Source organism: Bidens hawaiensis, unplaced genomic scaffold (genome assembly GCF_021521415.1).
Source record: "Bidens hawaiensis isolate Kalapana, Puna unplaced genomic scaffold, B.hawaiensis_p1.1 tig00019721_1, whole genome shotgun sequence".
NCBI classification, from domain to species: Eukaryota; Viridiplantae; Streptophyta; class Magnoliopsida; order Asterales; family Asteraceae; genus Bidens; species Bidens hawaiensis.
Window position 1 is genome coordinate 381,206 of NW_027492997.1, and position 20,081 is coordinate 401,286.

Sequence of the window (20,081 nt, forward strand, 5' to 3'; positions counted from 1 at the left end):
AAAATATGGTCAAAGATCGAATTTTTTTTTTTCAAACTAGACTGGTTTATAAAAACGGTTTCCAAGTGGAAGAATCCTCCAACCGGTATCCAAGCAGTTCGGTATGAAACCTTGATTCGAGCTTTTAGCAAGCCGATCTCAGTTAGCTCACGAGCTCATTTACAAGTAATCAAACTTTATAAGTAAGCCTTGGGCTTAAGCTCATTTATTAAAGAAGCTCCAATGGAGGGTAGGGCTTGAGTTCATTTAAGCTCAACTTGATTCGAGCTTTTAGCAAGCCGATCTCAGTTAGCTAACGAGTTCAATTTCTAAGCAATCGAACATTATAAGTAAACCTTGGGCTTAAGCGCATTTTTTAAAGAAGCTCCAATGGAGGGTCGGGCTTGAGCTCATATAAGCTCAACTTGATTCGAGCTTTTAGCAAGCAGATCTCAGTTAGCTAGCGAGCTCAATTTGTAAGTAATCAAACTTTAGAAGTAAACCTTGGGGTTAAGCGCATTATTTAAAGAAGCTCCAATGGAGGGTCGGGCTCGGACTCATTTAAGCTCACCTTGATTCGAGCTTTTAGCAAGCCTGCCTTAGTTAGCTTCCACCCCTAAATTAAATTGCATAGCCTAAGCACTAAAACACACTTATTAATATCTCAAATTACAACAAGCAAGTTACTTTACATTTTACAATATAGTAAAATAACAATTAACTACCTAATTTAAAGGCATCTACAAAGAGCCCTAAACAAACACCAGCTTTCCAATAGTTTACCATCACAATTAAGGACTCAAATCTCTTGCTCCTACCGCTAGCGGTAGTGGTAGATAAATTAGATTTTTTGTACATAAGCATACCGATGCCCTCGATTGCTGCTACCACCACACCCGCCACTAAAACATCCCAGTCACCAGTTTGACCGAGGATGGTGGCGAGTGCATTGGCGGTGTAGAAACCGAGGAGGAGAAGAAATACCTTCATGGGAAAGTTTTTTCTGGCTGAGTTTAGCTTTTCTAATAACTGTCTCCCGCCTGCGCTGACTAGACGGCCCAATCTTGTTTGACCTAGGCCCGTTGGTTGGTCCCCGTTTATGCCTTCTTGGTCATCGTTGCCTGGCAATCCGCCCGTGTTTAAAGCAAATGCCATCTCCACCGTACGTTGCATTCCCCGGAAACTGTTGCAACAAATAGTATTTTATAATTTATACTTTTGTTCCTTTATGTTTTCGGTTTCTATAGATGATTAGCGTCATATACGATTAAACAATTACATTATTTCAATAATATTTTGGCTGATTAGAGATAAAAACATAAACCAAATTGACATATTAACAAGTAAATGTCACAACTTGGAAGTACTATTTCCAAGTAGTCGTGTCACAGTGAAATTGAAATTCAAAACAGTTGTAGCATAATAAAATTTTAATAATTATATGCATATATAAAGGAAAAAAAAATCAAATAAATCACTCAGGCTATGAAGCATTAAAAGGTCATTTAGCTGCCTAGTGCTGGATAGCACGTTTTAGAACACGGAATCACGAATAGATTAGGTTTACTGGTGTTGATCAAAGCAAGCAAGGGACGTCCGGGCACATGTTGAAATTAAGAGGGTTAAGACAGAGTCTTTTTTATTAGAGTAATTAGTTTCTTTTTCATAGTTTCTTGATAAAACAAGTTGAAGAATAAGGAATAACTATATTATAGGGACTAGCCGATAAGGAGTCAAGGTTTAATTCATTAAACAGAAATAGTGTCTTTTGACTTTTGGGATGACCCTGCTTCCAAACTGTGAGAACTTTTGTGTGAGTTTTTTATTTTTATTTTAGCAATAACGCCTCAATTCGATTCATATAACATATGCAAGATTTTCAGTAATTTGATACAGTATTTGTAGCATTATATATAAACAACTAAAACATAACTAACACAAAAAATGGCAAAAGAAAAACTATACCAAAGCATTCTAGTGAACACAGATAGAGAAGAAAGCATACTTACAGACACTGCAAACTAAAATACTATAAATATTTTAAAAAAATTTTAAAATGCACTATATTACTATAACACCAAATGCACCATTCTAACCAGGAACCAAACAGATTATGAATCACTTAACCATATTCTACAGCTATATACTTACTCAACTAGATGATACAACAGTATAGTAATCATTAATTTATTCAGTAGTTAGTTACCTTTTGCTTCTGAAAGCCGATACCCCTGTGAACAAACTATGTTTATCTTTCCAGTGCTTTACTGAATCCGAACTCTCCTTAACAATGACACGTTCATCGCTTTCATTCACAACCGTTGACAACGAATAACACTTCAACGCCAAAATTTGAAATCCACAAGCCATCGACTGTCTAAACAACAAATCAAGTCTCAGTTGATGAGTAGTTTCAAAAGTCAACTCCGTTTATTCGCAGTCTAGGGGTGACCAATAACCGAGCTGTTATCCGAATCCGAAAACTGACGAAACCAAACCAAAATTAACCAAAAACCGAATTAACAGAAAATCGGTTATCAGTTCTTTTTGTAACCATGGTTAACCGAAATCAACCAAACCGAAAACTGATGAAACCAAACCGAAGTTAACCAAAAACCGAATTAACTATAAATCGGTTATCGGTTCTTTTTTGTAACCATGATTAACCGAAATCAACCGATCCAAAAACTGATGAAACCAAACCAAAGTTAACCGAAATCAACCGAAACGAACCATTCATATAATCATATGTTCATATATTTCTAGATTTTATACCTCCATGGCTCCATTTCATGTATTTCAACGCAAGACTTTAGCCTAAGTTTGGTTTTGGTTATTAACCGAACCATTCATATTTTCACATATTTCTAGCTGTTATACCCCCATTTCATGTATTTATACCTCCACTTCATGTATTTCTATGCAAAACTTTAGCATGTGTTTGGTTTTGGTTATTAACCGAACCATTCATATTTTCACATATTTTAAGCAGTTATACCTCCATTTCATGTATTTATACCCTCATTTCATGTATTTCATTGCAAAACTTTTAGCCTAAGTTTGGTTTTTGTTATTAACAGAGCCATTCATATTTTCATATATTTCTAGTTGTTGTACCTCCAAGGCTCCAATTCATGTATTTCATGTTTTATACCTCCATTTCATGTATTTCACCGCAAAACTTTAGCCTAAGTTTGGTTTTGGTTATTAACCGAACCATTCATATTTTCATATATTTATAGCTGCTATACCTCCATTTCACATATTTTATGTTTTATACCTCCACTTCATGTATTTCTACGCAAAGTTTTAGCCTAAGTTTGATTTTGGTTATTAACCGAACCGAAAACCGACAAGCTAACTGAATAAACCATACCGATTAACTGAAAACCAATTGGTTAGTAAAATAGATTAACATATGACTTCCGTTTCAGTTTTTGGTTGAGGCTAATAACCGAACTGTGCAAGCCCCTAATCAAGGTTCCGATAGCCAAGATTACGGAACTTTGAGTACTGAGTAATTAACTAAAATTAGGGTTTCAGAATGCGGAACAGGTATAAAGTATAAACACAGCTACTGGCACACATATTAATAATAATAATAAGCTAATAATGAGATAATATAACCACGAAGATGTAACAGTGTATATACATTATCACATTATGATGTTCGTATAGGTTATAGAATTGAAAGAGATAAGTCCGATTATTATTATTATTATTATTACTACCTGATCTTGTGGAACGAAACAAGCCCAATTGCAGGAGTCGACGGTGTCCGTACAGAAGGCGGATTAGTACGGTTGAGGCGGTCGTATATTTGAGTCAATCGCCGATAGTGATTTGCAGAACAGAATGACTGAGAGTGAGTATGAGTGAGCACAAAAAACAAGCTAGCGTGGGTTCAAGCTCGAAGTTAAACGAGCCTAGAGTTGCACAAACCGGTTGAGAACTCAAAATAGGTTTGGTTAACAAAAGTTAAAAGTACCGGTTTATGATCGGTTTCGTTCAATTTGAAACCGTTTTCTTGACAGTGTTACGATCAGTTTTGGTTCGGGTTTTGACCGGTTTTGGTCTGGTTAGCCATTTTGAAACCGGTTTGGTGGAGAAAATTACAAACTGGTTCCAATCCTAAGGTTTTAAACCGTTTCGGTTAACCAGATTGTTTTGCCACCTCTAAATGAGTCTAAGAACAAGACAAGCAAAGCTAAGCTTAGTCGAGATCGGCTCGGTTCGGTTACAAAAAGAAGCCGGCTCGGCTCATATCGTTTCAAATCAAGTTTTTTGAGCTAGCTTTTATCGAGCTGCGAGCTTTTTGAACAGCCATACTAGATGCACTAATGTGGGTTCGGTTGATTAATATATAAAATATTAAAGTACTTAAAAAGACATTTATTCGGTCGATAATACCCGAGTCATAGACATAAAACGTTAACAAATTATAATTATAACCGTTCTTACTAATAATTATAATATAAAATATTCATGTGTATATGGCTTCCTTTAAAATAAACAAAGGAATTATAAAAATTGGGTATACCGAATAACAAAACAAATACACATGTAATATTAAGTAAAAAACAGAAGACACAACCTGTTCGAAATCGAATTCGAACTTGCAACCTACCCATAAATGTTTCAACAAATAGAACATTAACTTAGAGATGAGCAAAAATTGGTATGATACTGATACCGGTACCAAGGTTTTGATTTTCGGGACCGGTACGGTACCGTTACCGGTATTTCCTGAATTTTACCTTAAATACCGGTACCGTATCGGTACCGGTACCAAAATTTTTACGATTTTCGGGATCGGGATTTTCGGTACCGATACCGGTACGATACTGAGCTCATCCCTACCAGACCAAGTAATTTAGCATCCCGAATAATTTATCCATTGGTTAGCATCCCAAATAATTTATCTATAACCTAAAACCAACGTTGTAAAAACCGGAGCAGACTCCGACCAGGATTCGGCCCACCGACTGGTCCGGTTTAACATAGTTCGCTCGGCTCCCAGATAACCGGCCGGTCCGAATCGGTTCAACCAGTCCGACCGGTTGAACCGGTATACTGTGTAAAAATATATTATTTTCTTGAAAAATCTTTTTCCAGCCATACCCGTCATTTTTTGACCAAAGTCGTTCAGCCTAGGGATGAGCATTTTCGGTACAGATACCGATTGGTACCGGTAGGTATCGTCGGTACCGAATCGGTATCAAATTTTGAGTTTTCGGTATCAGTACGGTACTGGTATTTTCCGAATTTTTCAGGTATTTTATGAATTTTTCACGAAATATCGGTACCGTACCGGTGCCGAACCGATACCGAACCGAACATTTCGGTACCGGTACCGGTACCAACTATTTCCGAATTTCGGGATCGGTAATGGTCGGTACCGTTACCATCCTGAGCTCATCCGTAATTCGGCCTGTCCGACCGGTTGAACTGGTGAACCGGTCGTCTGCCCGGCTCGCTGCTCGATCCGGTTATGAAAATATTGCCTAAAACAGAAAACTAAAATTTGTGACACCTGCCACCTCTTTTACTCTATATAGATAATATATATATATATATATATTCTAAACTATAAATAAATAAAAGGCTCACCTAGATTTGCGAGCCGGCTCGAGCTTCATAAGTAAACCTTGAGCTGGATTACTAAACGAACATCCATTTATGCTCAAGCTCGAGCTCAAACTCGTTTAAACTCACCTCAATAAGCTTTTTTTCACGAACCAATCCCGAATCATGAATAGTTTCTCGAGCGTCTCAGCTCATTTACGCTCCTATAAAATACACACAGCAACTGGAAGGTTCTCCAAAACTCGTTCATAAACTCATCACTAATCAAGCTGCAAATTTTAATTAAAAACACAGCAAACAAAACCGATGGATGATTCCAAACTTGAGGAACTAAAGTTGTTCGTCGAAAACTGCCAATCGGACCCTTCAATCCTCCATAAACCATCACTACGGTTCTTCAAAACCTTCCTGCAAAGGTATAATTATTACTTATCTAAACCTACTTATTATTATTATTATTATTTAATTGTTGGTTTCCAGTCTCGGAGCCAAAATTCCACCAGCGGCAAAATCGGTGAGCTTTCTAATTTTCACTTAATTGTATTTAATGATGTGATCGAGCCGAGCACGAGCTTGATTAGGCTCGAGTTTGGCTCGTTTTAACGCTCACCTCGTTTAAAGTTTAAAGCTCTTTTTTCAAAGATGAGCTCTTTTTAATAATAGTAGTAATAATAATAATAATAAATTATTTTTCAAGCTCTTTTTTCAAAGCTGAGCTTTTTTAATAATAATGATAATAAAAAATTATTTTTCAAGCTCTTTTTCAAAAGGTCGAGCAAAGTCGCTTGCGAGCTACTTGAGCTTGGATCGATAAAAAGCTATTGAGCTTGGATTGATAAAAAACTATTGAGCTTGAGCTCGAGCCAAAAATAAAGGTTGTTTAGTTATTAAACTCGAGCTTAGAGGCTTGTATGGGAAGATAGTTTTGGCTCGTCGAGCCTTAACAAGTTATTTTTAAGTTTGAACTCTTTTGTACTTCGATGTGTTAGGATGCTTTTATGTGTATTTTTAACTTTAGGCTTGTTTAAGGTTTTTCTCAAAATATTTAAAGATAATTAAAAAAGTGTATATAATTAGTTAATTAATAAATAATAAATGAGCCAAGCATGGGCTAGGGGTGTAAACGAGCCGAGAACGACCTCAACTAGGCTCAAGATCAGCTTGTATTGACTTATGAGAGCTTGAGTTCGAGCTCGGCTTGTTTCGAGCTCATCTTGTAAAGCTCGAGCTTGGTTGGTGAGTTTGTTATTCAAGCTCGGACTCGGCTTGGGGTCAAGTTGTTTATTATTGATTAGTTAATTTATATGCGTTTTAAATTATGTTTATTTAAAAATATGCGATTAAGATGTCCATTTATTGATTTTGTTAAAACAAATAACCCTTGATTCTTTTGATGCAATTTTATTTGCTTGCTTACCTTTCACAATTTTTAAAGATATGTTTTTAATGTGTTTTTCTTGATGTTACCAAAAAATGAAGGGTGCTGAAAATAGACACACGGCCAACGAGGATATTGTTGAGTCTGACCTGGATTTGGATGATTCTGATGTTGTAAAACCTGATGATGACCCTCCACAAAAGGTGGTAAAAAGTTGATGCGCTTTGACCTGGTCAACTACCGTTATACAAGTGTTCCCTTTTTCTTACTATTGTTATCAAATATTTACCTTTGGTTTTAGATGGGAGATCCCTCGATTGAAGTTACTGATGAAAGCCGTGATCTTGCACAAAATTTGAAGTCAAAGGCTCTTGAGGCAATCTCTGAAGGTATGTTCTGTAAATTGCTTAGGTGGAAAAATGGGACAGGTGGGTAGGGTAGCGGGTCAAAAGGGGTTCAGCTTGAATTTTGAAACGGGTCAGTTTTTAGTACGCGTCGAAACAATTGGGATCTGGTTGTCTTGACTGTTGACTCACAAACTCTTTTTTCTTAAAAGTTAATTTATGCGTAAATTTTGAGTTATGACAGTATTATAATGATAATAATCTGAATCTTTGATTAAAACAGTTTTTTATGCATTTCAACCTGTTCTTCTTTTAGCTAAGTGTGTTGTCCCACATGAGGTCAAATGCATCCTGTTATTAAGTAAACGGGTCAGAATTGCTACCTTTAATATGCTGATGTTTTTATTTATTTTAATTTAATCCGTCTACTGTTCTTTGAAAAAACATTATGCCGCAGGTAATCTGGATGAAGCCAAATATCACCTAACTGAAGCTATAACACTAAATCCAAGCTCGGCTATATTGTATGCCACAAGAGGTATTTCTCATTTGTGTAATAAAAGATTAATTAAGCGGTATTTGGATCTGTGTTTTCAAACTGATTATTGTTCCCCTAAATAATCAGGAAGTTAAGATCAAAATCTTATTTGTTCAACTCCTAAAATTGTTTATTTCTATAATTATTACGATTTACACACACATGCAGTTACCCAAATCTAACTGTCCTGCTTTTGAGTTTTCATTTGGTTATTTATATTTTCGTCTTTTTTACATAATTGCAGCTAGTGTATTTGTGAAACTCAAAAAACCAAATGCTGCAATTCGAGATGCTGATGCAGCGTTAAAGGTTTGTCTTTACACCTTAGATAATAATGGTTAGCTCACTGCATGCTATTGAAATGAATTTTATATTTTTCCTTATTTTAGCAACCAGCTTCATTTTACCTGATTTTATTTGTAAAATTTGCTATTTCACCATCACATATGTGAAAATATCTGAAAAGAAATATTCATTAAATAAATATTGATTTACATGTTTACAAAGATAATCTGGTATATGCACATATACATATACAATAAATTAATGGCATGCTACTTTTTTGCTACAATCTGTAACAAAATGTCTCTTGGTTGTTAATTTTTTTAAAATGACTAGAATACCCTTTACAATAAACAATAAAAAGCCTGTGTTTTTTGTGGGACCCACAACACCGCCACCAATACGGATGGTTCCTGTGGTATGCCCGTATTATGGATTCGATACATAGTTTTCTGGACATTACAAACTCAGTCCAATGTTCTCCAACTGTTAAAATTTTTATAATGACTAAAATACCTTTTATAACAGAAAAAAGAAAACCCAAGTCTCCTTTTGTGCCTAATTTAAAGTCGGCTGCTAAACAATTTGAGTGTGTAAATTTTGTTTCTAAACAACTCAATCTTTCATCCTTTGAATTTTTAGATCAACGCTGACTCGTCAAAAGGGTATAAAATGCGTGGACTGGCAAGGGCGATGCTTGGCCTTTGGGAAGAAGCGGCTCATGATTTGGGCTTAGCATCGAATATAGATCATGATGAGGAAATCGGTTCAACTCTGAAAAAGGTGCTTTTTTTGTTCTCAGCCCATTTTTTAATCTTCGATACATATATTCAAAATTTGACCCTAGTTGACTCATTTTTTAGGTAGATAAGTTGAAAAACAACTTTTGGTATTGTTATTCTTTTACCTTTATTAACCCTGTTTCAGATTGAACCTAATGTCCACAAGATCAAAGAGCATCGGAGGAAGTATGAACGATTAAGGAGAGAGAAGAAAACTAAAGCAACTGATCATGGAAAGCAAAAGGCACAAGCTGAAACCGAGGCATGTTATTATTTGTAAATTTGGAAGTTCATAGTTTTTATTCTTTGATTTATGATTTTAACAAAAATTTAACATCTCCATGATCAGTAAATTTACCATTTTCTGATTTTAACAGTTCTAATTAAGTTAAAAACTTAAAACACGTTTTATTTGAGGCTCACGTATAATTTTTTTTAATGCAGCCCGTGAAGGCTTCAACTCAAACATACGGTATGTGATTTCACTTTTATGCTCATGCTATTAAACGATATACCAACATGATTAGTATAAGATTAAAAAAGCACTCTGTTATGCGCTATATATTCCCCGTTATTCTGCCCCAACCTTTCTGGTAAGGGTTGGGTGACGGGTCGTAACGTAGTATGCGGGCGGGTTGGGTTGATCTTAAAGACTTAGACATTCTTTCTCAATAATAATATAATTTATTAAATAAAGTAAAAGGAGGATTTGCGTGCTTTAAAAATACACGCCTGGTGACTTGCGACCAGGGGCGTGAATAGGCGAGCCGCTCGTGAGCTACTTGATATCGACCAGCTAGAAGCTTGAGTCGATCCGAGCTTAAAACAAGCTTGAGCCGAGCTCAAGGTTGAATTGGAACTCGTTTGATAACCGAGCTTAAGACAACTTCATACACGAGTTAGATTAGGCTTGCGTGCCTAAACGAGCTTAATAAAAAATTGGAACAATATATAATAAATATGTAAAAAGTAATAAAAATTGATTTGTTACAAATACAATCTTGTTTACTTCTGTTATTTGTTTATATGTTTATGTTTAGGTGAAGTAATTGCCATTCACAAAGCTAAAGAGTTGGAAACAAGGTTGACCACTTCATCAAAGTCAAACCAACTAGCCATTTTGTACTTCACGGCTACATGGTGCGGGCCCTGCCGCTTCATAGCTCCTGTCTACACAGACCTGGCGGCTAAGTACCCTAAAACGTTGTTCTTGAAAATTGACATTGATGAAGCGAGCGATGTGGCTACAAAGTGGAACGTAGCAGCGTGCCCACGTTCTTTTTTACTAAAAACGGAAAGGAAATTGACAAGGTTGTTGGGGCCGATAAATCTTCACTTGAAACGAAAATCGCCAAGTATGCTTCATGAGCTATCTTCTTTTCAGCATTTTGTTTTAAAAAATGTGTTTCGATGAGGTTGTGGATAAATAGTTAAATACTGTCGTGGATGTGTGTTGGGTCGGAACATAGGCTATGTTGACTTGTGTATCCTTTGCATCGTTTGACCCAAACTGAGTAAACGCTTGGCCGGTCTGATTGGTCGGGCAGTTTGTGATTTTTACGTATTCCACAATTTTGATTTTAGGGGTGCTAATGGTCATGAACACGAACCTGGAACACGATTCCTTGGGTGCTAATGGTCGTGATAACGAATCTGGAGCATGGTTTGCGCATCACAGTTTGAAATCTATATTTAACCAATTATTTTAAGTATTGTAAACCAGTTTTTTTTTTATTTATTTATATTTTTTTTAAACAAAAGTCAAAAACGATTTCTAACAAACCGGTTTTCAAGTCGAAAGATTGTTTTGGTTTTAAAACGGTTTCGGTTTTTAACTGTTTTTTTTTCTTTATCATGGTTTGGTTTGGTTTGGTTTTAACCAGTTCCAAATTGGTTTCGATTATTTTGCTACATTATAACCGACCCAAGTTAGTTTAGCTAAACGGGTACGTGGGTTCGCTCTGAAATGTTTAGGATTGCGTTTTAGACTATGAATTAACTTACGAATTTCATTTATGTAAACACACCCCTTTAATATGTGTGATCGTTATTTTTTTTACGAAAAGTATAATGTTGATGTCTGAAGGAACCTAAAAAGGGTTTGAAAACAACTTTAATATCAAACTGCAAGCATATCTTTTAAAAACTAGTATATATATTGAATCAAGTCTCATAGTTATTTTTCTATACAAATTAAAGAGAAAAATAATCTTGGCAGCATTATTATTGTTTCAGCTACTATCAAAAGTGTACCTTTAAAACATATGGAATTTGAACTCGTCTCGTGAACGAGTTAAGACGTACCCGTCTAAATTTAAGTGCGTGTCATACAAATTATGGGAGCTTGAACTCGGGCCTAACTTGTTTCAAGATCTACCTCCTGAGTATAAGCTCGCCTCGTGAACAATTTTTGTAGCACAAAAGTTGGTTGGCTTGGCTTATATATTATTTACGTATATATTATTTTTATATATATAACTATTTTATTTACGTATATATTATTTTTAAGTATAACATAAATAATATACATAAATATGTATTAAAAGTAGGCTCGTTCAAGTATAATATAAATATTTTTAAGTATAACATATTTTTAATATGTATTAAAAGTATATACATAAAGAGTAGGCTTGTTCAAGCTTTTAAAGATAATTAAGCTCGTTAAGTGGCTCAAACCTATTTATATAAGTTCGCTCCAATAGAAGGTCGAGAATGGGCTTGAATTCATCTATCAAATGAGCTATGATGTAGACTCGAGTTTGGGCTTGCGATGGCCGTTCGTTAACGACATTACCAAGAACTCCACTGTCGTAAGCCTCCTAAAGTGCGATTGAGGAGAAAAACATGAAAACTAAAACAAGCGGTTATGAAAAGTTTCTATAGTAAAGTGTGTTAGCCTTTGATATATGGATAATAATCGAACCCGAACCCGACATGAAAATTAAATACATGAAGTGTTTGGTATATGTACAATGCATATGATCGGTTTTAGAAGTTTTTAGGAACTTGTGACGGATGTGATATTAGGTGAAAGATATTCTATGATTCATTCTCGTTTACCATAATCGAAATCAAACACACCTATAATGGTATAGGATATAAAAAATAGTATGTTAAAGGTGTTGAAAATTTGAACTTATTAAAATTATATAAATGATATAACGCATATGTCTTTATTGATAATTTAAGATCATGTTTCAGGTAGTGGGCATCTCAACGGGTATACATGCTAACCTGATGGGTAATCATGTGGATGCTCGTGGGTATGAAACTGAGATTACCAAAACTCGTTCTGTACCTGACCAATTATCTTCCCTACATTAAATATCAAATTCCTAGAAATATATATATATATATATATATATATATATATATATATAAAACACAAAAGCTTTATAATCACCTCAGAAAACACGGTTTTGATAAAGAAAAATGAAATAGAGGAAAGAAGGCATGCGATGATGACAGAACGATAGAGAGCACAAAGTAAAAAGATGCACAATAGAATCGCACCTTCGTCATATGTGCTCTCTATCCTCTGTCAGCAACACCATCGTGACACTTCAACCCATTTCATTAGTCTAAATCTTTTATCCGGCCTCTCGTTCTTCATCATAGGATATAACTAATAAGTAACAAGTAGATAGATCATGAAAAAAGAGATGTTTTATGCATAAACTTGTATTTGAACTTATCAAAGCACAAATTGAATGCTAAAACCTTCACTTATATCGAAAGAATAATATTTTGAGTATACTTAAAAAATAACTCACCCAAGTTTGTGTATTTATAGGCCACCATGGTAGAGGACAACATAAATGACAGGTTCTAGAGGTTTCTTGAATGTTAAATAAACCACACTTGTATTGTATGTATTTCTATAATTCTAAAATGTGTTATATGTGTTTACTAGATAAAAGTTTTGTGACAAAAGTTTTATTAATAAAATAGAGGGGTTAAAAAGTGAAAACAATGTAAGTTGAAAGGGCAAAAGTGTTATTATCAAAGTTGAGTGGTCAAAAAGTAAAATTGTGAAACTAAAGTTGGAGGGCTAAAAAATACACATGTGAAACTTTTATGATAAAAGTCCAATAAACTAAAGTTTGTAATTAAAGTTGATAAGGGCAAAAAGTATACTTATCAAACTTTTGTGGCTAAAGTCTAACCGACAAATTGCTATTAATTATTAAATATGTATATTTATAATACTTTTATCCTAGCCTCACGAGGTTGATAATAACACCATATTATCAAATTTTAGATTTTCGTGTGACAAAGAACCCATCCGTGACATAATTAAAACATTTTAGCTAAAGTTAAACTATAAGAAAACGACAATGGTATATATCCTTGTTAATAAAATGTTTAGTAGGTCAAAAGATCAACTAAACCCCAAACCCTCCATAGATGATCATAATGAAGTTGGTAACAGTTGTAGATTAGAACAATTTAACTTTTAAACAAAACTTGTTATCCCTATTTTGGTATTTTAACTTCTTATAAACTCATGTTCATGATTCATTTTATATATGTTTAAGAAACTAATGTAAGACAAATAGAATCGAATCATACAATCTCTACCGCCTCTAAAAAAAGTATTTATCTTAAATCCAAACAGACGACTAAACGTAAACAATGAATTAACGTGAACTATGTTTGAAAATTGTTTGGTTTCGGGTTTTGGAGCTTCGATTTGGTTTTCGTTTCGGTTTTGCCATTTAATCTTGAAAATTTTGAGCCGAAAAATTAAATTTGTCCGAATATAATGGAGGCCTAAATGATGTTATTAATTAATAACTAATTGATTGTTATACATTTTAGCTAAAATATCATTAACTTTCCTTTTAATATATTCTTATAAATTACTCACAACAAAAAATAAAAAATAAAAATTTAGAAATTCGTTTCGTTTTTTCGATTTACATCACATGCAAAACCAAAACCGAACCACGAGTTTGTTTTTTTACAAAAGCATAAAACCAAACAGCCGATTTTTGTTTTGGTTCGGTTTTTCCAGCTGGGTTCTTTTAGTTTTTCGATTTTATACATAGTTACACACCGGTTCTTTTATTTTTTCGGTTTTATACACAGTTACACACCCCTAAACCGAATCACATGGCATCTACCACGTCTAAACAAATATCCTTTATAAATCAAAAACCCAAACGACTTAAACGTAAACAATGAATTAACGAGAACTTTAGGGTGTAATCGGTAATTACTCGAAAGGCGAAGGGCGGGTAGGTTACATGTGTAGTGGTCCTATGGTTCACACAAAAGAAGGTGGGTACAAAAACCATGGGATCCGGGTCAGGAGAAGGGTGGTTTTATAGGGTACAATGACTTGGTTTTGAAAGGTTCAAACCATAGTTGTTAGCTTTGTACAATTTCTATACCATCATAAGTTTTAGATGATCTTAAGATATTGTTCATTTTATACAAGGACACTTGACTTGTACTCTCTATCACACAAACCATCACTCATTTTCTTCCAAATCATAGTTGTTAGGATTGCAATATTATTCTTTTCACACATTTTTTGCAACCACAACTATATTTTTATTTACTTTTACCTTACATTTGCAAGAATATGAACCTGTGAAACCTCATATTTGTGAGAAGAACACCATATCACTAGACCAATAAGTTATTAGTTTTTTTTACAACCATAGTTATACATATGTAGAAGTCGAATTACGTATGTTTTTTTTTCTCTATATTGATGAATCAAGTCAATTACAAAACCAAATGTAATTTTATGCTTTATGTTTGTAAATATACAAAAAAAAAAAGATTGAAATGCAATATTTAATTATTTTTTCTAAAATTTAAAGAAGTAAACAAATTTCGTTTCCACATAGAACCACACATGAAACGTCTAAAATTTATAGAAAAAATAATATGAACAAAATAGTTTGATTGTTTTACTTTTATGTAAATAACATGCACATATATATTTGTATATAGTATAAGTATTAAATTGGAAAAAAAAAATATAAACACTGGTAAAAAGATAATTAAACTTTATGGCTAACTGTGTTCTTCAATAATTTAGTGTTTTGTAACTACCCGCATCCTACTTCTAATAGTTTTTTTTTAATTTATTTTTTAATAATACACACATATGTACACACAATTAAATTAAAAATGTGGGAATAGTGATGGAAAGTAAATAGTAAACACAAAAAATTAAAAACCACAAATTTACCTCTTAACTTTTACTTGATTTGATTCATTCACATAATAAATATGATTCAACCAATTTTATGATTTTCATTATTTCATGTGGACAGATATCATGTCAGATAGGAAATCAAATATGATTTTATAGTTACTCTTTGTGGTCTCATTTAAACATATTAATTTACAAGACATCAAGTTTTAATATGATTCTATTATTTAAAATTCTTTTAAAACCTTTAAATATGATTTTATAGTTACTCTTTGTGGTCTTGTTTAAACATATTAATTTACAAGACATCAAGTTTTAATATGATTCTATTATTTATAAAATTCTTTTAAAGCCTTTTTGTTTAAATTTCTGTAACCAAGTTTGCCAAAAATATCATATATCGAATGGTTCTATAAAATAGTATATTATATTAACAATAATGAATACATGTTCTGCATAATATATCATGTCATAAAATATAAACGACACAAGAACTTTAATATGGTTCAATCCCATCAGATGACATACATCCACGAACTACAACTAGGGTTTTCTTATTTACAAACAACCAAGATTATAATTACATAACAACATAAAACTATGTTTAATAGCTTAATGAACAAGAAATCAATGTGACCCGTCATGTTCTCTTCGTCTCCCGTTTAAACCTAAACCCAAAACCTGCCCAAAGCCTTCAAAAACCCTAACACTATCAAAAAAGTATGCTTGTATAATAAAACAAATGATCCAAAATATTGGTCATAATTGTTTTTGTGTTTTGAATTTCCCTAAATATATATTTTTTCATTTTAGGGGAAAATCCCAAATATATGAACAAAATACATAGTGATAGTGATGAATAGTGTTCATGAAAGAAAATCTCAACAATATGTGTAGGAAGTTCAAATAGACGCTATACATCACAATGAATCCCTAAAAAACTGTTACCCCGAGTATATTTTTATATGTAGATGCGTATTAAGCTATCTGGCGCATATAAGATCTCCATTAAGGAAGGATTCATGTCTCCTCTCCCCTTCTTAAGCTTCTAAATCAGAATAACGTGCATTTGCACCTTCTAATTCGCGGGATCGTTCCATTTCCATCATTGTGATATACGCATGTGGCGCCCAGCCTACGTATTCAAGTCAAACTGGTCATTGGTCATTCGTGTATGATTAAAAGCATAAGTGTATAGTTGGACACAAGATACTAAAAATGGATTCTAAAGCGAAAATAAAAACATATGTTATTATTAGGGCTGTAAACGAACCAAACGAACATGAACAAGACCTTGTTCATGTTTGTTTGTTAAGGAAATAATGTATTCACGAACGGTTCATGAACACTTACTGAACAAGATTTATGTTCGTGTTCGCTCATTAAGGAAATGAATGTGTTCACGAACGGTTCACAAACACAAACGAACACAAATAAAATTGACGGATCTTAGAGATTGAGATCAATATTCAATGTATTCATCAATATGAATAATAAGAAAGAAAATGAAAATAACCCAAAAACAATGTAAGAATATGGTTTTCTATTTTATGTTAGGGGTAATAATTAAAAGAATATAAAATATTTAGATAAAATAAATAAATGTAAAAATCACCTTCGTGAACAACATATACAGACGAACATGAACAAGCGTTCATGAACTTCAACGAACGGGGGCTCTGTTCATGCTCGTTTGTTTAACTAATCAAACAAAGTTTATTGTTTATGTTTATTCACTTATTAAACGAGTGAACATAAACAAACTTCCCGTTGAACGGTTCACAAACTGTTCACTGAACGTTTGGTTCTTTTACAACCCTAGCTATTATAACATGTTACCATTTTCGTGATTTGGAAATGGGAAGAATTGTAAGTAGCAGAATGCAGAAACGGTCGTTCCTACAAATATAGAAGATACAATTCAATCAACATTTTGGCAAAAAGAGTTAATCAAACTTTTGCATTATGATATTCGAATCAACTATGAGACGAAAACCTATAACTGCTCCGGTAAACACGTCTGTCCAGTGATGCCAATAGTCATCTACACGACTCACTCCAACTAGTGCGGCGAAAAGATATGGTAACACGACTATACATAGGTTATGGGCATGACCCTTGTTGTTAAAGGCTTTAAGTTTTCCACATAAATACCAAGCTAGGAAGCCAAGACCAGCAAATGACCCTGCATTTATTATTAGTCATATCCATAAGTTTGTAGTGCAATTCTACTCGTTAAAAGCTATCAATCATAAATTCAGGGGTGTGCGTGGTGCGGTTCGGTGCAGTTTTGGACTAAAACCAATCCGAAAAACGAAACTTCGGTTTTTGGAATTTTAAGAATGTTCAGTTTCGGTTTTTAGATTTCCACTTTTTGGTTTTTGTCTTGGTTTCGATTTTTTTCGGTTTTTGCCATTTGAGCCTTGAAAATTTTAGGCCGAAAAGGAAGTTTGTTGAAAATAATGAATTTAGGTAGAAATAATTGTGTTAATTGTTAACTAATAGACTATTAATTATACATTTGGCCAAAAGTTTACTGAGTTACATATTTATTGAATTTTTATAAATTAGTTAAAATAAAACCTAAAAAGATAAAAAAAAACTAGAAATATGATTCAGTCGGTTTTTTCGATTTTTGTTACATGCAAACCCAAAACCGAACCGTTATTTCGGTTTTTACAAAAACATAGAACTAAAATCGTCAGCTTTTGTTTCGGTTCGGTTTTTTTCGATTTTTAGGGTTCGGATCGGTTTCTTCAGTTTCTTGCACACCCCTGCTTAGCTTAAAGTAATAATGAGAAGATCATTTGAAAGTGTACATGAAGTATGCCCGCTAGGGAAGCTTTTATATCCTTCTTTTATTATAAGTCTCTCTCCATGGCATAATACATCTCCAGCATCACCAAATACCTATATATAGATGTCACATTTCATTAGAAAATAAACATATTCAAGTTGGAAATGCATATATGCATTTTGCTTGCATTAAACATTCATACCGCTTTACCATCCGGAAAACATCTGTAATAGAAATTTGGTCTCGGTCGACCAGTGGCATCTTTTATCGAATCAGTAATGACAGCCGTTATCAAAAGTGCGTATAAAAGACCTGAATTTCAATCCACAAGCAAATATTTGTTATTCAATTGCCATCTCTATGCATATATTTGATGTAATAATAGTTATCTTGTTCTAAAGAAAACACAACTTGTTATACATCATAGTTTTTTTAAAAAACACATTGTCTTACATTGTGTTTTATGAAAACACAAGTTTTTATGATTTAGTAGTTATAGCATCATTCAAGAAACATTATGGTTATAGCTAGAGGTGCATAAATCAGGTTTTTAAAATACCTGGTTCCAGGTATGACGGGTATTGGAAAATCGGTTGGCCATACCCGGGTCGGTTCGAGTCATGATATTGTCTCTAAAAACCATACCCTATGCATCGGGTATGGGTCAGGTATAGAACCGGACATTCTAAAAACCGGGTATTTGAAAATCCCTATTTTCGTTTTTTTTTTTGAGTTTTTTGAGTGCTGATTGGGTTTTAAAGGGGGCTGTACTTTTTGGGGTATTTTTCGGGTATAGATCGGGCATTTTAAAATTGGAAAACCCCGGTTTCGGGTATGAAAACGGTTTCGGTTTTCGGGTTACCGAGCACAAATCGGGTCCAGTTCTGGGTACGAGTTTTGATATTGAAATGCATACCCTATCCGTACGTACCCTACAGGTAGGGTCAGGTAGTAAAAGTCTGGCTATAAAAAAAACCCGATTCCAGGATTTTTTCCGGGATCAGGTTTTTTTGTGCATCTATAGTTATAGCTAAATCAAAAGAAAGGTAAAAGTACTCACCAAGCACAGCATTATGCACATCATAAACATCCTTTCTCTTCTTGTAATAAAAGAAGAATATCATAATTGGTAATATCCCTGCATAGAACTATATAAAGAAAGAACTTAGTGTCACCTCCCATTATTGTTGTAGAAATTGTTAGGCGTTAGTCGAGCAGTGGAGGTAGGAACTAGCGATTAATCAGGATTAGTAGAGATTAATCAGGATTAATAGAATTAGAATTTATATGTAAATTTTCAAATATGCATATATATTCCAAATTTTATGTTAAAATTTTTAAGTATGACTGATTTTGGACATATGAGGATTAATCGGCGACAAGTCGGTGGGAGTAGAGACTAACGATTAATCAGGGATTAATCAGCGTCTTGTCAGGATTTTTACAGCATCGCCTCCCATTGATAACAACCTACAAAAATTCTTGAAATTTTGTCATATGACTATATATATGTTCTCTAATCTCGTCTTTTATTGTGATCTTTCATGTCTTAAAACTTTTAAACGAAAATAATTATTTAAAAAAAAAAACTCGGCAAGCAAGGAACTAGAGAGGACAAACACGACCCAATACAAAACACGGCTCATTACAAGAGACTCACAAAAGCAGGAAGAAGAATGCTCATACCGGAACTGCCCACACAGGAATTGTGTCTTTTTCATAGAACGGGTATTTCATGTCGGTCATCATATCTTCTCCAACATAGCGATGGAAAGGTTCGATCATGTTAAGCAAAACATCAGTTAATACTAGGAGCAAAAGGACCGCCCAATCGTGCGCATGCTCCTTTAAGACTTGTGTGCCATGGGAGTTAATGGTGTGAGCTCCGTTACCCGTATGTCTCTCTGACATTATTACGATTTAACCTATGGAACATACAATTCTACGAATAAGAAGTTGTTAATGTAGCGTAAAATATGTATCGCGCTTTGTTCATATAATCGGAACTTTATGTTATGTTGTTATACCTAATTGACGTTTTGCATTGTTTAAATTGATGTTAGTTTTCAGAATCAACGCGACATGGTTAGGTGGTAAGGTCTGTCTATTACAGAAGTAGTGGGTTTAAACATATAAAAATATTTGGGAGTATGCTAAAAAAAAATTAGCATGCCAAGGTTTTTTTTTGTCAATTATTTATTTCATTGACACATTCGTGTACAT

The 20,081-nt window shown here is 33.8% G+C and overlaps 2 protein-coding genes and 1 pseudogene across 3 annotated transcripts; 1 reads left to right on the forward strand and 2 right to left on the reverse strand.

The window, feature by feature from the left end:
- Positions 1 to 598: 598 nt before the first annotated feature.
- Positions 599 to 3,796, reverse strand: LOC143559165 (ycf20-like protein). Its single transcript, XM_077047834.1, has 3 exons — positions 3,711 to 3,796; positions 2,186 to 2,352; positions 599 to 1,162 (listed from the first exon to the last, which is right to left on the reverse strand). The coding sequence occupies exons 2-3, from the start codon at positions 2,347 to 2,349 to the stop codon at positions 697 to 699; spliced, it is 630 nt and encodes a 209-aa protein (XP_076903949.1). The 5' UTR covers positions 2,350 to 2,352; positions 3,711 to 3,796; the 3' UTR covers positions 599 to 696.
- Positions 3,797 to 5,857: 2,061 nt separating this feature from the next.
- On the forward strand, positions 5,858 to 10,446 carry LOC143559166 (TPR repeat-containing thioredoxin TDX-like; annotated as a pseudogene). The gene is made up of 10 exons (XR_013139891.1): positions 5,858 to 5,981; positions 6,046 to 6,079; positions 7,045 to 7,146; positions 7,245 to 7,332; positions 7,745 to 7,825; positions 8,070 to 8,134; positions 8,750 to 8,890; positions 9,035 to 9,151; positions 9,334 to 9,361; positions 9,930 to 10,446. The product of XR_013139891.1 is annotated as a TPR repeat-containing thioredoxin TDX-like (transcript).
- Positions 10,447 to 15,989: 5,543 nt separating this feature from the next.
- On the reverse strand, positions 15,990 to 19,769 carry LOC143559167 (putative lipid phosphate phosphatase 4). The gene is made up of 7 exons (XM_077047836.1): positions 19,545 to 19,769; positions 18,919 to 19,006; positions 18,061 to 18,170; positions 17,881 to 17,971; positions 17,058 to 17,246; positions 16,901 to 16,960; positions 15,990 to 16,196 (listed from the first exon to the last, which is right to left on the reverse strand). The coding sequence occupies exons 1-7, from the start codon at positions 19,767 to 19,769 to the stop codon at positions 16,102 to 16,104; spliced, it is 858 nt and encodes a 285-aa protein (XP_076903951.1). The 3' UTR covers positions 15,990 to 16,101.
- Between the last annotated feature and the right edge of the window lie 312 nt (positions 19,770 to 20,081).

Bases quoted from the DNA above. Each gene is read 5' to 3' on its own strand.
- LOC143559165 (XM_077047834.1), bottom strand. From the start codon at position 2,349: ATGGCTTGTGGATTTCAAATTTTGGCGTTGAAGTGTTATTCGTTGTCA. The intron at 1,163-2,185 runs GTAACTAACTAC...TTGTTGCAACAG, and splicing joins TCGGCTTTCAGAAGCAAAAG to TTTCCGGGGAATGCAACGTA.
- LOC143559167 (XM_077047836.1), bottom strand. From the start codon at position 19,769: ATGTCAGAGAGACATACGGGTAACGGAGCTCACACCATTAACTCCCAT. The intron at 17,972-18,060 runs GTATGAATGTTT...ATCTATATATAG, and splicing joins GTTTTCCGGATGGTAAAGCG to GTATTTGGTGATGCTGGAGA. The intron at 16,961-17,057 runs GTTTTCGTCTCA...CTATATTTGTAG, and splicing joins GTTTACCGGAGCAGTTATAG to GAACGACCGTTTCTGCATTC.